Below are 16,372 nucleotides of genomic sequence, written 5' to 3'. Positions count from 1 at the left end.
CCTAGTAGTACATCTGACCTGATGTTTCAGGACCATGGAGAGCAACACACATTTTTCACCATGTAGGTTACATCTGGATTTTGTTGGAGCATTGTCTTACTTTCTCTTTCCAGTCTCACAGAATTTGATCAAGTAAAGCAGTGCTTTTACTCGAGTGCCTTTCTTTTCAGGACCACGGAGAGTGACATCGTTTTTGTTACTGGTAGTGAGATCATCTCAGCTATCCCAAATCTAACTAAGATGGATGGTTGAGAGCGATATTTTCCCCATATTTGCTGATCATGTTAGATCTGAGATCAACTTGTGGAATGAAGAAGGAGGAAGGATGAAGGATGATGTCCTTTCATAGTACTCAATGGGGCAGAGCCAAACAAGAGCGACACTTCAGCCATGCACTATAGGCCGGTATAACTACCCGACTCAGACTCAAATATTGATCAGCTATTTCATCAGTCAAACATGAGTGGTTTTGGGGTTAGTGGAGACACATATATCTCTGGAAGACACATGAATTGATGCTTTTAGTGAAAGGTGTGGGTGGAGGTCAATACAGTAACTCTCTGACTCCTCTTTTACAGTTCTCTCAACTCTTTTCACACACACACACACACACACACACACACACACACACACACACACACACACACACACACACATAGGAAAACACAGACACACGTGCAAACACACACACAAATATACACTACCGTTCAAAAGTTTGGGGTCACTTAGAAATGTCCTTGTTTTTGAAAGAAAATCCCAAATAAATGTCCATTAAAATAACATCAAATTGATCAGAAATACAGTGTAGACGTTGTTAATGTTGTAAATGACTATTGTAGCTGGAAACGGACGATTTTTAGTGGAATATCTACATAGGTGTACAGAAGCCCATTATCAGCAACCATCACTCCTGTGTTCCAATGGCATGTTATGTTAGCTAATCCAAGTTTATCATTTTAAAAGGCTAATTGATCATTAGAAAACCCTTTTGCAATTATGTTCGCACAGCTGAAAACTGTTGTCCTGATTAAAGAAGCAATAAAACTGGCCTTCTTTAGACTAGTTGAGTATCTGGAGCATCAGCATTTGTGGGTTCGATTACAGGCTCAAAATGGCCAGAAACAAATACCTTTCTTCTGAAACTCGTCAGTCTATTCTTGTTCTGAGAAATGAAGGCTATTCCATGTGAGAAATTACCAAGAAACTGAAGATCTCGTACAACGCTGTGTACTCCCTTCCTAAAACAGAACAAACTGGCTCTAACCAGAATAGAAAGAGGAGTGGGAGGCCCTGGTGCACAACTGAGCAAGAGCAAGAGGACAAGTACATTCGTGTCTAGTTTGAGAAACAGACGCCTCACAAGTCCCCAACTGGCAGGTTCATTAAATAGTACCTGCAAACACCAGTCTCAACATCAACAGTGAAGAGCTGACATCAGGATGCTGGTGGACAAAAAATTTGGACAAAAATGTGATTTACTTTCAAAAACAAGAACATTTCTAAGTGACCCCAAACTTTTGAACAGTAGTGTACACACACACACACACACACACACACACACACACACACACACACACACACACACACACACACACACCACACACACACCGCACCCCTATCTTTAGTCTGTACAAGGAACCAGCCTGTTTCCCCTCTTCATTCATCTCTCCTATTTCCTCCCTCGTCTGCCCCTCCTCTCCACTTTAGTCTTTGGAGCCACGCTGTCCGTTCTTCATTCATCCCCTGCATTCCTTCCTTTATCTGCTGCCTCACATTATAATTACCTGACTGCCTTCAGCGCACACTGATCTGGGATGCTTTGCTTTACTTATTTGTATTCCTTTTGTCTCAGTGTGTGTGTGTGTGTGTGTGTGTGTGTGTGTGTGTGTGTGTGTGTGTGTGTGTGTGTGTGTGTGTGTGTGTGTGTGTGTGTGTGTGTGTGTGTGTGTGTGTGTGTGCATGCGTGCGTGCGTGTGTGTGTACATGTACGTGTGTACGTGTACGTGAGTGTGTAACAATGACTGAAACAGATTCTATAACAAACTCCCAAGGACGTCCAGTGCCTTCATTTGTTTCACTAGCAGGTTGTTTTTGGGGATAGATTGATTAGTATTCGAAGGCTGATGGCCCGTTACTTGTTTGCTGTGTCTGCCAGTGGAGTGTGTGTATACAACCACAAATCCCCAGTGTAACCTGCCCTGTGGGTTAACGATTTGTGTGTGTCTCAATCCCTCACTTTGTGCTATCTAGAAAGTGACTCAACTAAGCACCAAAAGGACTCGGGCACACCTTATATCTTGACTTTAGGCACCTTAGTACATTTCTACATTTCAGTGAAATTGAAAGTAAAACGTGGGACAAAGCACTTGCACATACCTGTATTTGTGTGTACAAACTTATACTGCAGGAATTCACTTTGGTGTAGGGGGATGACAGCTCCTTATATGGCTCTACTCAGTTTCCTGTCCACTGCCGCCCCCCCCCCCCCCCACACGTACACACACACACCTAATGATGACAAGCAGGAGTCCAACCCCCTCACATCCCATTTTCTCTGATCAATGAAGAGAGAGAAAGAGAGAGAGAGGGAGAGAGAGAGAGAGAGAGAGAGAGAGAGAGAGAGAGAGAGAACGAGAGAGAGAGAGAACGAGAGAGAGAACGAGAGAGAGAGAGAGAGAGAGCGTCACAGTGTTTTCGTTCAGTACACGTTACCTCACACACACTCTGAAGACACAGCAGCGAGAAAGGGCACCCGTATCTATCCGTTGCATTACTAGCTGGTTTCTTTCAGAGAGAGCTCTGCAGACGTGAAAATACCACGATTCCTGCCGGAGTGGAACTCTCGCCAGTTGCCACAGTCTTTCCTGGATTCCCTTCAACCTTCTCGCCGCATTTCTCCATCCTAGGTTTTCTGGAATGAGCTGTTTTCCTGCTTGCGTCGTTTCCATGTCAGCATGGGAACTGCCGTGTCCAAAAGGAAGAATATAAGAAACGATGCGACATCTTCCGTGGCAGCAAAAGTTAGGTGAGTGCCCTCTGTCCCGACCGACCAAACACCCACCGACAGACTAGCCTTTCGGCATTTACCGTCACATTGTAGCAGATATCTGCTGTGCTACAAAATTACTGAACATAGCGTGAGATAGGACCTAACAGTGACATTAAGGTCACCTCTTTATGCAACAAGAACAGGTGTATTTAGGCTAACCAACGAAACTGCGTAATTGCGCGTTTATTAACGCCTAGATCTATTCATGGTGGGTCCCCCGGCAATTATTTGACGTTATGTCGTCCCGTGCAGGACAGTTCGGATAGATATCATCATAATAATCGGGGAGCAACATCACCCCATCACTGCGTCTTCAGCTTCCTCGACATGACTTGGTTGCACAAATAGCAATTGATGGGTTGCACAATTGACCATTTAGGGTCCCAAAGTGGCCTTTGTTCTCACCATTGGCGCATGCATGTCTCAGGGCGCATGCAGAAAGTGTGTATCATGACAGGGAATATGTATACTGTATACACGTATACTGGACATCTGTATGGTGCAGTGCAATTTAGATTCGTTTGAGCTTAGTCCATTTCAACTTCAGTTCACTCTGTCTGGGTCTCATTTGCAGACAACAGTTTAACACAGTAGCACATATAGCTCTTGAAGGCGGCCTAAAATCAAACATGATATGTAAAAGAAAGGTAAAAGGATGGCAACACATTTAGGAGACTGTAGCCTATGGGTCCCACCGCACGGATGGTGACTTGTTTTAAACCAATGGACCAGATAAGACGGACACGTACCATTAACCGTTATCTTTAGAAACAATTGGATTTGTAATGGTCTGCATTTGACCTTAATAGCAGCGACTACCGGTATTGGATGCACTGGCGGTTGCACCCTGCGGGAAAATGATCGAGCTATCAATTCATCAATCAGCCGCAATTGACTCGCGCGCCTTCGGTCATCGGGCGTCACGGTGAGTTATTGCACCAGTCGGAAAATGGAAACAGAATGCCTATAAACGCCACCGTTCATTTATTAAGCAAAGAAAGCATAAACAACAATCCTATATTTGGCAGGTCTCTGAGGCTATAGGCTAAGGCTAACCCGTCTAAACGACCCACGTGAGCTAAACGTTACTTCGCGTGCCCTGTGAAAGTTTAAACACAGATCATTAATCTGGGAGATTTCTGAAACCGTGTCACCAAGGCAATAATGTCTAACAGCACCGCATTTACGTTTATTCTAAAGGTGGCAATGCGCAGGTATCCTGTGTTTACTGTTTGAGTCTATTGAGCGGAATAACCCGCAGTTTTCTCAAAGCACGTCGTCTGATTCCCAAAAAATGGATCGGCCTCGACTCAATTTAGCCACTAATGAAATCAGTGTGATGGCTCCCTCATGCCATCATGGCTGCAGCTGCACCTTGGTGGGGTTAAATGGACCTTGCAGCAAGTGGAATAGGAGAGAAAATCACAGAGATAAACACATCTGATTGGTCACACATGAGTTGTCACACAACCTTTGTTTAATGGAGGTCACTGCATGACCTTGAATCCAGATGCTGGGTTAATGTCATAGATAGATGTTGGATTATATTGGTATGCTTATGTCATTCTATGTGTGTGTGTGTGTGTGTGTGTGTGTGTGTGTGTGTGTGTGTGTGTGTGTGTGTGTGTGTAAACCCTCTCTGTATGCAGTGCTGTGTGTGTGTTTTCCACTCTGTACTGCGCTACTTTCTCTGAACACACACAGGGCTATGACGAGAGAAAGGGGACATCTTTCTCTTTTACATTTCTCTTTCTTCACACACACACACACACACACACACACACACACACACACACACACACACACACACACAATCTCCTGCCTGACTCATGGACATTATCTCTCATGCCTTTCAGTTGACTGGAGTTTGAATGATATGATTGAACATACAGTAGTATATTACACTCCTAGATTAGGATCCATATTACATTACACTCCTCAGTACACTCCTCATTACACTCCTCAGTACACTCCTAAGTACACTCCTCATTACACTCCTCAGTGCACTCCTCTGTACACTCCTCTGTACACTCCTCAGTGCACTCCTCTGTACACTCCTCTGTACACTCCTCATTACACTCCTCAGTGCACTCCTCTGTACACTCCTCAGTGCACTCCTCAGTGCACTCCTCTGTACACTCCTCTGTACACTCCTCAGTGCACTCCTCTGTACACTCCTCTGTACACTCCTCATTACACTCCTCAGTACACTCCTCAGTACACTCCTCATTGCACTCCTCAGTACACTCCTCATTGCACTCCTCAGTACACTCCTCATTACACTCCTCAGTACACTCCCAAGTACACTCCTCATTACACTCCTCATTACACTCCTCAGTGCACTCCTCTGTACACTCCTCTGTACACTCCTCAGTGCACTCCTCTGTACACTCCTCGGTGCACTCCTCTGTACACTCCTCATTACGCTCCTCAGTACGCTCCTCAGTACACTACCCAGTACAATCCTCAGTACACTACTCAGTACACTCCCCAGTACACTCCTCAGGACACACCTCAGTACACTCCTCATTACACTCCTCAGTACACTCCTCAGTACACTCCTCAGTACACTCCTCTCAGTACACTCCTCGGTACACTCCTCGGTGCACTCCTCAGTACACTCCTCAGTACACTCCTCAGTACACTCCTCTCAGTACGCTCCTCAGTACACTCCTCAGTACACTCCTCAGCACACTCCTCTGTACACTCCTCTGTACACTCCTCAGTGCACTCCTCTGTACACTCCTCGGTGCACTCCTCTGTACACTCCTCATTACGCTCCTCAGTACGCTCCTCAGTACACTACCCAGTACAATCCTCAGTACACTACTCAGTACACTCCCCAGTACACTCCTCAGGACACACCTCAGTACACTCCTCATTACACTCCTCAGTACACTCCTCAGTACACTCCTCAGTACACTCCTCTCAGTACACTCCTCAGTACACTCCTCGGTGCACTCCTCAGTACACTCCTCAGTACACTCCTCAGTACACTCCTCTCAGTACGCTCCTCAGTACACTCCTCAGTACACTCCTCAGCACACTCCTCTGTACACTCCTCTGTACACTCCTCTGTACACTCCTCAGTACACTCCTCAGTACACCTCAGTACACTCCTCAGTACACTCCTCAGTACACTCCTCAATACACTCCTCAGTACACTCCTCATTACACGCCTCTGTACACTCCTCAGTACACTCCTCAGTACACTCCTCAGTGCACTCCTCATTACACTCCTCTCAGTACACTCCTCAGTACACTCCTCGGTGCACTCCTCAGTACACTCCTCAGTACACTCCTCTCAGTACACTCCTCAGTACACTCCTCTGTACACTCCTCAGCACACTCCTCTGTACACTCCTCTGTACACTCCTCAGTACACTCCTCATTACACTCCTCAGTACACTCCTCTGTACACCTCAGTACACTCATCAGTACACTCCTCAATACACTCCTCAGTACACTCCTCATTACACGCCTCGGTGCACTCCTCAGTACACTCCTCAGTACACTCCTCAGTGCACTCCTCTAACATGTAACATGTACAGTACTAACCTAATCTATGTAACATGTACAGTACTACCCTAATCTATGTAACATGTAACATGTACAGTACTAACCTAATCCATGTAACATGTAACATGTACAGTACTAACCTAATCTATGTAACATGTACAGTACTAACCTAATCCATGTAACATGTAACATGTACTACCCTAATCTATGTAACATGTAACATGTACAGTACTAACTCTATGTAACACACTACCTAATCTATGTAACATGTACACTAACCTCATGTACACTAACCTAATCTATGTAACATGTAACATGTACAGTACTAACCTCTATGTAACATGTACAGTACTCCTCTATGTAACATGTACAGTACTACCCTACTCTATGTAACATGTACAGTACTAACCTAATCTATGTAACATGTACAGTACTAACCTCCATCATGTACAGTACTAACCTAATCTATGTAACATGTACAGTACTAACCTAATCTATGTAACATGTAACATGTACAGTACTAACCTAATCTATGTAACATGTACAGTACTAACCTAATCTATGTAACATGTAACATGTACAGTACTACCCTAATCTATGTAACATGTACAGTACTACCCTAATCTATGTAACATGTACAGTACTAACCTAATCTATGTAACATGTACAGTACTAACCTAATCCATGTAACATGTACAGTACTAACCTAATCTATGTAACATGTACAGTACTACCCTAATCTATGTAACATGTAACATGTACAGTACTACCCTACTCTATGTAACATGTACAGTACTACCCTAATCTATGTAACATGTACAGTACTAACCTAATCTATGTAACATGTACAGTACTAACCTAATCCATGTAACATGTACAGTACTACCCTAATCTATGTAACATGTAACATGTACAGTACTAACCTAATCTATGTAACATGTACAGTACTAACCTAATCTATGTAACATGTAACATGTACAGTACTAACCTAATCTATGTAACATGTACAGTACTAACCTAATCTATGTAACATGTAACATGTACAGTACTAACCTAATCTATGTAACATGTAACATGTACAGTACTAACCTAATCTATGTAACATGTACAGTACTAACCTAATCTATGTAACATGTACAGTACTAACCTAATCTATGTAACATGTAACATGTACAGTACTAACCTAATCTATGTAACATGTAACATGTACAGTACTAACCTAATCTATGTAACATGTACAGTACTAACCTAATCTATGTAACATGTACAGTACTAACCTAATCTATGTAACATGTAACATGTACAGTACTAACCTACTCTATGTAACATGTAACATGTACAGTACTAACCTAATCTATGTAACATGTAACATGTACAGTACTAACCTAATCTATGTAACATGTACAGTACTAACCTAATCTATGTAACATGTAACATGTACAGTACTAACCTAATCTATGTAACATGTACAGTACTAACCTAATCTATGTAACATGTAACATGTACAGTACTAACCTAATCTATGTAACATGTACAGTACTAACCTAATCTATGTAACATGTAACATGTACAGTACTACCCTACTCTATGTAACATGTACAGTACTAACCTAATCTATGTAACATGTAACATGTACAGTACTAACCTAATCTATGTAACATGTACACACTCATCGTAGGGGGAAAATAATCCTGCAGCAAGAGGATTTAAATATCTGAAGGAAGATTTAGAATCACCACCTGGGGGCAGCTGGAAGCGGTGTTTGTATACAATGCAGTACCGTACCTACATTAGATCAATTGTTTTATTATATGTTGAAGGCAAGCAGTAGGCAGAATAAACTGTTTTGGTGACCTGTGTGGTTTTGCGGTTAAAGGCACGGACCCCGACACACATATGCCGAAATTGGCAAGGATTTGATTCCTGCTCTTTGATTCGTGGATGAATGTCTTTTTTTGTCACATGAATTCCACGTCGTTACAGGGTTAAAACAGAAACAGTCTAGGCATTCATTCCGAGTGGTTTGGGGGAGAATAATCAGTATTCTTAGTGCTTGCTAGAACATTGTGAACCGTTGTAGCACAGTGATCTATACAGCGCACTCCAGCTCCGAGCCGCATGAGTGCTGGTCGATTTCGTGACCAGCCCGAACCTACATTAATTAGGCCCACAAATGAATTGCGTGTTAAATAAATAGTCTCATCATTTACGCATCGAGGAAATGTGCCTCAGCTCAACAAAAGCTTGAAGATATACTAGTCTGGAGGAACGTGTGTACGTACAGTAGGCCTACATCGATTAATCAACTGATGGCCCAAATCAGCGCATCAACTCAGCCGGGGGAAAGCAAACAGTAGTCTATTATCAGTTTTCACTTTTCATTATTTGACAATGAATAGGCTAACGGGTAGCATAAAGAATGTACTGGAATATAATCAAATAACAAGGGGCCTTGTGCAACCATCGATGGCACTAGATTATCGCCAGCTGATGTCTCATTAAACAATCAATAGCACTAAATTCACCCACACAGCTGATCTCAATCATTATTGGTCACCTCATTACGGCGCCCTAAAATACGATGGCAGTGTTACATTAATGTTAGTCCTGCTTGCAACCAAAATCTTTCAAGATACACTATATATATTTCTATATATACACAAAAGTATGTGGACACCCCTTCAAATTAGTGGATTCGGCTATTTCAGCCACACCCGTTGCTGATCGACCACACAGCCATGCGATCTCCATAGACAAACATTGGCAGTAGAATGGCCATAATGAAGAGCTCAGTGACTTTCAACGTGGCACCGTCATAGAATGCCACCTTTCCAACAAGTCAGTTCGTCAAATTTCTGCCCTGGTGCTGTTACTGTGAAGTGGAAACGTCTAGGAGCAACAACGGCTCAGCCGTGAAGTGGTAGGCCACACAAGCTCACAGAACTGGACTGCCGAGTGCTGAAACACGAACATCGTCTGTCCTCGGTTGCAACGCTCACTCCCGAATTCCAAACTGCCTCTGTAAGGAACGTCAGCACAAAAACTGTTTGTCGGAACTTCATGAAATGGGTTTCCATGGCTGAGCAGCCGCACACAAGTCTAAAATCACCATGTGCAATGCCAAGCGCCGGCTGGAGTGGTGTGAAGCCGCCATTGGACTCTGGAGCAGTGGAACTCTGGAGTGATGAATCACACTTCACCATCTGGCAGTCCGATGGATGAATCTAGGTTTGGAGGATGCCAGGAGAACACGACCTGCCTGAATGCATAGTGCCAACTGTAAAGTTTGGTGGAGGAGGAATAATGGTCTGGGGCTGTTTTTCATGGTTCGGTCTACTGTAGGCCCCTTAGTTCCAGTGAAAGGGAAATCTTGATGTTACAGCATACAAAGACATTCTAGATGATTCTATACTTCCAACTTTGTGGCAACAGCTTGGGGAAGGCCCTTTCCTGTTTCAGCATGACAATGTCCCCGTGCACAAAGCGAGGTACATACAGAAATGGTTTGTCGAGATCGGTGTGGAAGAACTTGACTGGCCTGCACAGAGCCCTGACCTCCACCCCATCAAACACCTTTGGGGTGAATTGGAACACAGACTGCGAGCCAGGCCTAATCGCCCAACGTCTGTGCCCGACCTCACTAATGCTCTTATACAGCGCTTTTTTGCAGAATGGAAGGAAGTCCATGCAGCCAAGTTCCAACATCTAGCGGAAAGCCCAGAAGAGTGGAGGCTGTTGTAGCAGCAGAGAGGGGACCGACTCCGTATTAATGCCCATGATTTTGGAATGCGATTGTCGAGCAGGTGTCCACGTACTTTTTGATCATGTAGTGTATGTTCGCCCTCTGGTTTGTATTGCAATCGGAATAACTTTTTGGACTAAAGGCGCTTTATATGTTTGACCAGCGTTCCGTACAATAATATAAATCAAGCATTTCCTCGTTTACCACGGCACATCTACCTTGACAATTTACCCAACACTGTATGAATGGAAACTAATGTTGGTGTAGTCTATTTTATTTGTTTCTTATTTATGTTGTCTAGTAGTGTCTGGTATGGTAATTTCAGGGGAAAATATATCTGGTATGGTAATTTCAGGGGAAAATATATCTGGTATGGTAATTTCAGGGGAAAATATGTCTGGTATGGTAATTTCAGGGGAAAATATATCTGGTATGGTAATTTCAGGGGTAAAATATATCTGGTATGGTAATTTCAGGGGAAAATATATCTGGTATGGTAATTTCAGGGGTAAAATATATCTGGTATGGTAATTTCAGGGGTAAAATATATCTGGTATGGTAATTTCAGGGGTAAAATATATCTGGTATGGTAATTTCAGGGGTAAAATATATCTGGTATGGTAATTTCAATTAAAATATATCTGGTATGGTAATTTCAAAAAAATATATCTGGTATGGTAATTTCAGGGGTAAAATATATCTGGTATGGTAAAATAAAATATCTGGTATGGTAATTTCAGGGTAAAATATATCTGGTATGGTAATTTCATTATATCTGGTATGGTAATTTCAGGGTAAAATATTATCAAGATAAAATATATCTGGTATGGTAATTTCAGGGGTAAAATATATCTGGTATGGTAATTTCAGGGGTAAAATATATCTGGTATGGTAATTTCTTATCAAGATCAGGGGTATAATATCCCCCAACTGTCCATATTTAAAATGGTCAATATATCAGGGTGATTTAATGGGCTGGCTTCAAACCAACACTAACACTGTAGGCCTTTATGTGCTCTGAAGGCTGTGTCCCGAACCTCTAGACCACCCTAGGCCACAATTTAACTGAATCTTGACCTTAGCATACACTTGGCACTTGTATGTCATAGCCTAGTGGAGACCAATATCTATCTTATTCAGCTATATAAAACAATGTTGGCTGATCTGTATGGCTGCGTTTCAGGCACATTTTTGTACATTTGAATGTTGCAGTAATAGGACCTTGGCCTGTAGTGTTTGAGGAAGCAAGAGGCATTTATTTTGATAGCAAGCCCTGGTCCCAATGACTCTACTGCCTCCGCATGGAGAGAAAGAGAACTGCTCATTTTCAGGGACTCTCGGCGCTCATTTGAATTTCCCAATGCAAGGGGAAAGTTCTCTGCGACAAAAGAATGATCAAGTTAAGATCCGACATCTCTAGACACGCACACACACACACGCACGCACGCACACACCCACACACACAGTATGTCTCTCTCTCATAGACACATGCACACAGCTGGCCTATATGATTGGTATTCACAGTCAGGCCTGTGCTGCGTGACGTTGTGACCCCATAAAGCCATTAAAAGAGTGTCAGGGTCTGTGGGCTGAACGTGCTCAACACACAGATGCTCCTCCAGTGGTCCTGCTTTCTAAATGTAATGTAAATGTCCTGCTTTCTACACACATGCTTTCACATACACACACACACACACACACACACACACACACACACACACACACACACACACACAGTATGTCTCTCTCTCATACACACATGCTTTCACATACACACACACATACACACACACACGCACGCACGCACGCACGCACACACACACGCACGCACGCACGCACGCACGCACACACACACACACACACACACAGTACAGCTGGTACACAGAGTCCTTCTATGTGTTGCACCCCGTCCTGCTCTCCTCCCCATTGTCTAAAGGGCAGGCAGGGCTCTGTAGCTCTGCAAACTGCTCCTCCTATCAGAGTGGTCTGTCTTTGTGCAGTGCCTGTTCTCCTGCTCTACCCCACTGTGCTTTACTCTATGCCTTCTCATATTCTCTCCCTCTGTGCTCCATCAAAGAGCCTCATCCACAGTACCTTCTGTCCTTACTGGATCCCGACACTAAGCATGTTCCCTCTTTATCTTAGCGATAGTACCTACGATTTTTGACATTTGGCCTTCCCCTTTCCTCTCTGTTGCCCACCTATGGATTCATTGCAAATGCTTTCTCTTTCCTGTCCTCTTCTTTAAGCCCACTCAAACCGCACTCATCTCCGAGGCTGAACCTGAACCAGAAGCAGTGGAACAGACAGTCTCAGGTGAAAGTGTGCGTCCTGTGTTAGTGGGACATATGGCTGAGCTCTGTGGCTCCTCCGTGCTCCCGTAGGCCGGTGTCTGTGTGATGGATGAGGCCAGCTGTTCTCATCCACAGTGGCGAGGCCTCTCTGTCTCGCTCATCCGTTCCTGGCGTTAGCGTCAGGAAACACAGGGTCAAACTGCGGAGGGGGGGGCCTCACTGAAGAGCTCCGCCAGGGGACACAGCAAACGACTGGAGGTCACGCACATCTCAGCCACTGCGTCCGGACAGCCGGTGTGTGTCCGGTGTCTGAGTCATCACTCATTTACCGGTATTTTTACACACTCTTGTTAGTATATACAGTCTGGTGAAGAGTAATGCTTCGTGTCTTTACAGCACACAGTGCTTATCGTATAGGGGTGGATGGGGTCGGACAGTTAATCGCATCCAACAGCCAATCCAAATGCCCCGCACTATGAGGTGTCTGGCCACTCTAGGTGTTGATTGGACAGTGCAGACAGAGTGTCAGACTGACTCAGTGAAGATGCGGAGACAGCCGTGTGGGTGTGTGAATACCACAGAGATAGATAGTCTGCGAGGGCAGCGTCATTGAGGTCATCTCCATTTTGAAGTAGTCCATGTTCTTCTTCTACTACTACTATGAGTTGATATACAAACTGAAAGAGTGCACACTGCCTAGTGTGTACTCACAAGTATAATTCATTGGCTGGTCCCTCCTGATGACCCTGATGGAATCATCCCTTAACCCATAGAATGCCCCACCAAGTTGACTACTTTAAAATGGTGGAAGCCCTCAACGTCCATGCCAAAACAGGTTTTTATCCATCTAGAGTCCCCTATCTGACGTATACCTGATTGCATTACAGATCACACAGACTACTGAACCCTTCGAACAGCTCAGGCTAGAGCAACAGTTAGCTCACCCTGCAGCCGCTTGGATCGTCTTTGGAAATATGGCATCGGGAAAATCCCCAAATCCTTGATCTGTGTGTCCTTAAGGAGAGCGATACGATTGATCAGTTGAAGCTAATTGGACAACGAGAGCACTCTGACAGATGGAGCGATGGGTTTCTTTCAAAGAAAAGGCAGGCGGGTTGAGAGGAGTGCCAGTGCAATGGAAATACAATGAGTCATTCTATCTCTACGGCCAGTGCATTGTCTCTGGTGATGCAGCGTGACAGATAGCCTTTACCCCGTTTATTTGGTCTGTTCCCGATCCTCTCACATAATGCTGCTTTCCCTCTGTTATTTATTCCTCTACCCCTCTTGTCTGTCTGTTCTTCGGAGCTGAACTATCTTCAGATTAGTTTACTCAACTGTGAAAGGAGCTATCGAGCTCCTGTGTTCTCTCTCTTTCTCCCTCCATCCCTGTTTAGTAAAGGTCATTAAAGTGATTGCTGTTATTACGCTGATTGGGTGAGATGATACCGACCCACAGCAGTTAGGCCTCTGTCGTGTTTGGTGCTGGTTGTGTGTGTGTGTGTGTGTGTGTGTGTGTGTGTGTGTGTGTGTGTGTGTGTGTGTGTGTGTGTGTGTGTGTGTGTGTGTGTGTGTATGGGTTTGAGTGTAAATGCTTCTGTGCATGTGTTTGATGAGCTGCGTCGGGGGCGGGAGGGAATTCAGCGCCAAACTCAGGGTTGAGGAGGCTGAAGTGGCACCTACTCTCTGACGAGGTGACATTTGAATCGGTCCTCTGATCAAGTGCTGGGCCCCAATGCCCTATAAAGCACCCCTACAAGAGCCTGCAATTAGAGAGCCTAACTACTCACACCTATCAGGTGGATTTAAGCTCAGGGAGTTGAGCTAAGCAGCTGGAAGAGAAAAAGCTATTCAATTAGTGAAACAGCGAGAGGATTCGATTAACCAACATTTAGAGATATTGCTGGCCAGCCCATTGTTTATAGATGAGGGGAGCCAAAGACTGGGGATTTGATCTACAGGTATCCAAGGACTACTGAGAATCCTGCCAGTGGACTGCTGCTTGTCTTGCGGCATTAGTTGTTTGTCCTCTAAATGATATCGGAGTATGTCGTTTCACTGCATTAAGAGGCAAAGAGAAAGGACAGGGAAGGATTGATAGAGTTGATAGAGAAACGACAGGGAAGGGTTGATAGAGTTGATAGAGAAACGACAGGGAAGGATTGATAGAGTTGATAGAGAAACGACAGGGAAGGATTGATAGAGTTGATAGAGGAACGACAGGGAAGGATTGATAGAGTTGATAGAGAAACGACAGGGAAGGCTTGATAGAGTTGATAGAGAAACGACAGGGAAGGATTGATAGAGTTGATAGAGAAACGACAGGGAAGGTAGATAGAGTTGATAGAGAAACGACAGGGAAGGCTTGATAGAGTTGATAGAGAAACGACAGGGAAGGATTGATAGAGTTGATAGAGAAAAGACAGGGAAGGATTGATAGAGTTGATAGAGGAACGACAGGGAAGGCTTGATAGAGTTGATAGAGAAACGACAGGGAAGGATTGATAGAGTTGATAGAGAAACGACAGGGAAGGGTTGATAGAGTTGATAGAGGAACGACAGGGAAGGATTGTGAGTTGATAGAGAAACGACAGGGAAGGATTGATAGAGTTGATAGAGAAACGACAGGGAAGGGTTGATAGAGTTGATAGAGAAACGACAGGGAAGGATTGATAGAGTTGATAGAGAAACGACAGGGAAGGATTGATAGAGTTGATAGAGAAACGACAGGGAAGGATTGATAGAGTTGATAGAGGAACGACAGGGAAGGATTGATAGAGTTGATAGAGAAACGACAGGGAAGGATTGATAGAGTTGATAGAGAAACGACAGGGAAGGGTTGATAGAGTTGATAGAGAAACGACAGGGAAGGATTGATAGAGTTGATAGAGGAACGACAGGGAAGGATTGATAGAGTTGATAGAGAAACGACAGGGAAGGATTGATAGAGTTGATAGAGGAACGACAGGGAAGGATTGATAGAGTTGATAGAGAAACGACAGGGAAGGATTGATAGAGTTGATAGAGAAACGACAGGGAAGGGTTGATAGAGTTGATAGAGAAACGACAGGGAAGGATTGATAGAGTTGATAGAGAAACGACAGGGAAGGGTTGATAGAGTTGATAGAGAAACGACAGGGAAGGGTTGATAGAGTTGATAGAGAAACGACAGGGAAGGGTTGATAGAGTTGATAGAGAAACGACAGGGAAGGATTGATAGAGTTGATAGAGAAACGACAGGGAAGGCTTGATAGAGTTGATAGAGGAACGACAGGGAAGGATTGATAGAGTTGATAGAGAAACGACAGGGAAGGATTGATAGAGTTGATAGAGAAACAACAGGGAAGGATTGATAGAGTTGATAGAGAAACGGGAACTTCTTATGCATTTTAACCCTGCATTTACACAGGCAGTCCAATTCTGATATTTTGCCCAATCATTGGCAAAACAGCTGATCTGATTTTTAAAAAGGCCAATTACTGGAAAAATCATAGCTGTCATTGACAGTCATTGACACACACACACACACACACACACACACACACACACACACACACACACACACACACACACACACACACACACACACACACACACACACACACACACACACACACACAGATATCATATTGTAGAACACAGAAGAGGAGTATGTGGGCTGTTTGTTTCGTATACAGTGTGTATGAAGTGGTGCATAGAACTCTATATTGGCCCAGCTAGTACTAGTAAGAGGGTCGGAAGACCTCTATACTCACGCAGACTTCAAAC

At 44.0% G+C, this 16,372-nt stretch overlaps 1 protein-coding gene across 1 annotated transcript in view; it reads left to right on the top strand.

Moving 5' to 3' along the window:
* Positions 1-2,757: 2,757 nt before the first annotated feature.
* LOC115120024 (NMDA receptor synaptonuclear signaling and neuronal migration factor-like) overlaps positions 2,758-16,372 on the top strand; it is a 45,718-nt gene continuing 32,103 nt past the window's right edge. Inside the window, exons 1-2 of the mRNA XM_065004661.1 lie at positions 2,758-3,025; positions 13,204-13,209. Coding sequence (XP_064860733.1) covers positions 2,955-3,025; positions 13,204-13,209 — 77 coding nt within the window. The 5' untranslated portion in view covers positions 2,758-2,954. The remainder of the gene's footprint in view (positions 3,026-13,203; positions 13,210-16,372) is intronic.

This window comes from Oncorhynchus nerka, linkage group LG19 (genome assembly GCF_034236695.1).
Source record: "Oncorhynchus nerka isolate Pitt River linkage group LG19, Oner_Uvic_2.0, whole genome shotgun sequence".
NCBI classification, from domain to species: domain Eukaryota; kingdom Metazoa; phylum Chordata; class Actinopteri; order Salmoniformes; family Salmonidae; genus Oncorhynchus; species Oncorhynchus nerka.
Note: the sequence above shows the minus strand (reverse complement) of the source record. Positions and strands in the feature narration are given on the sequence as shown.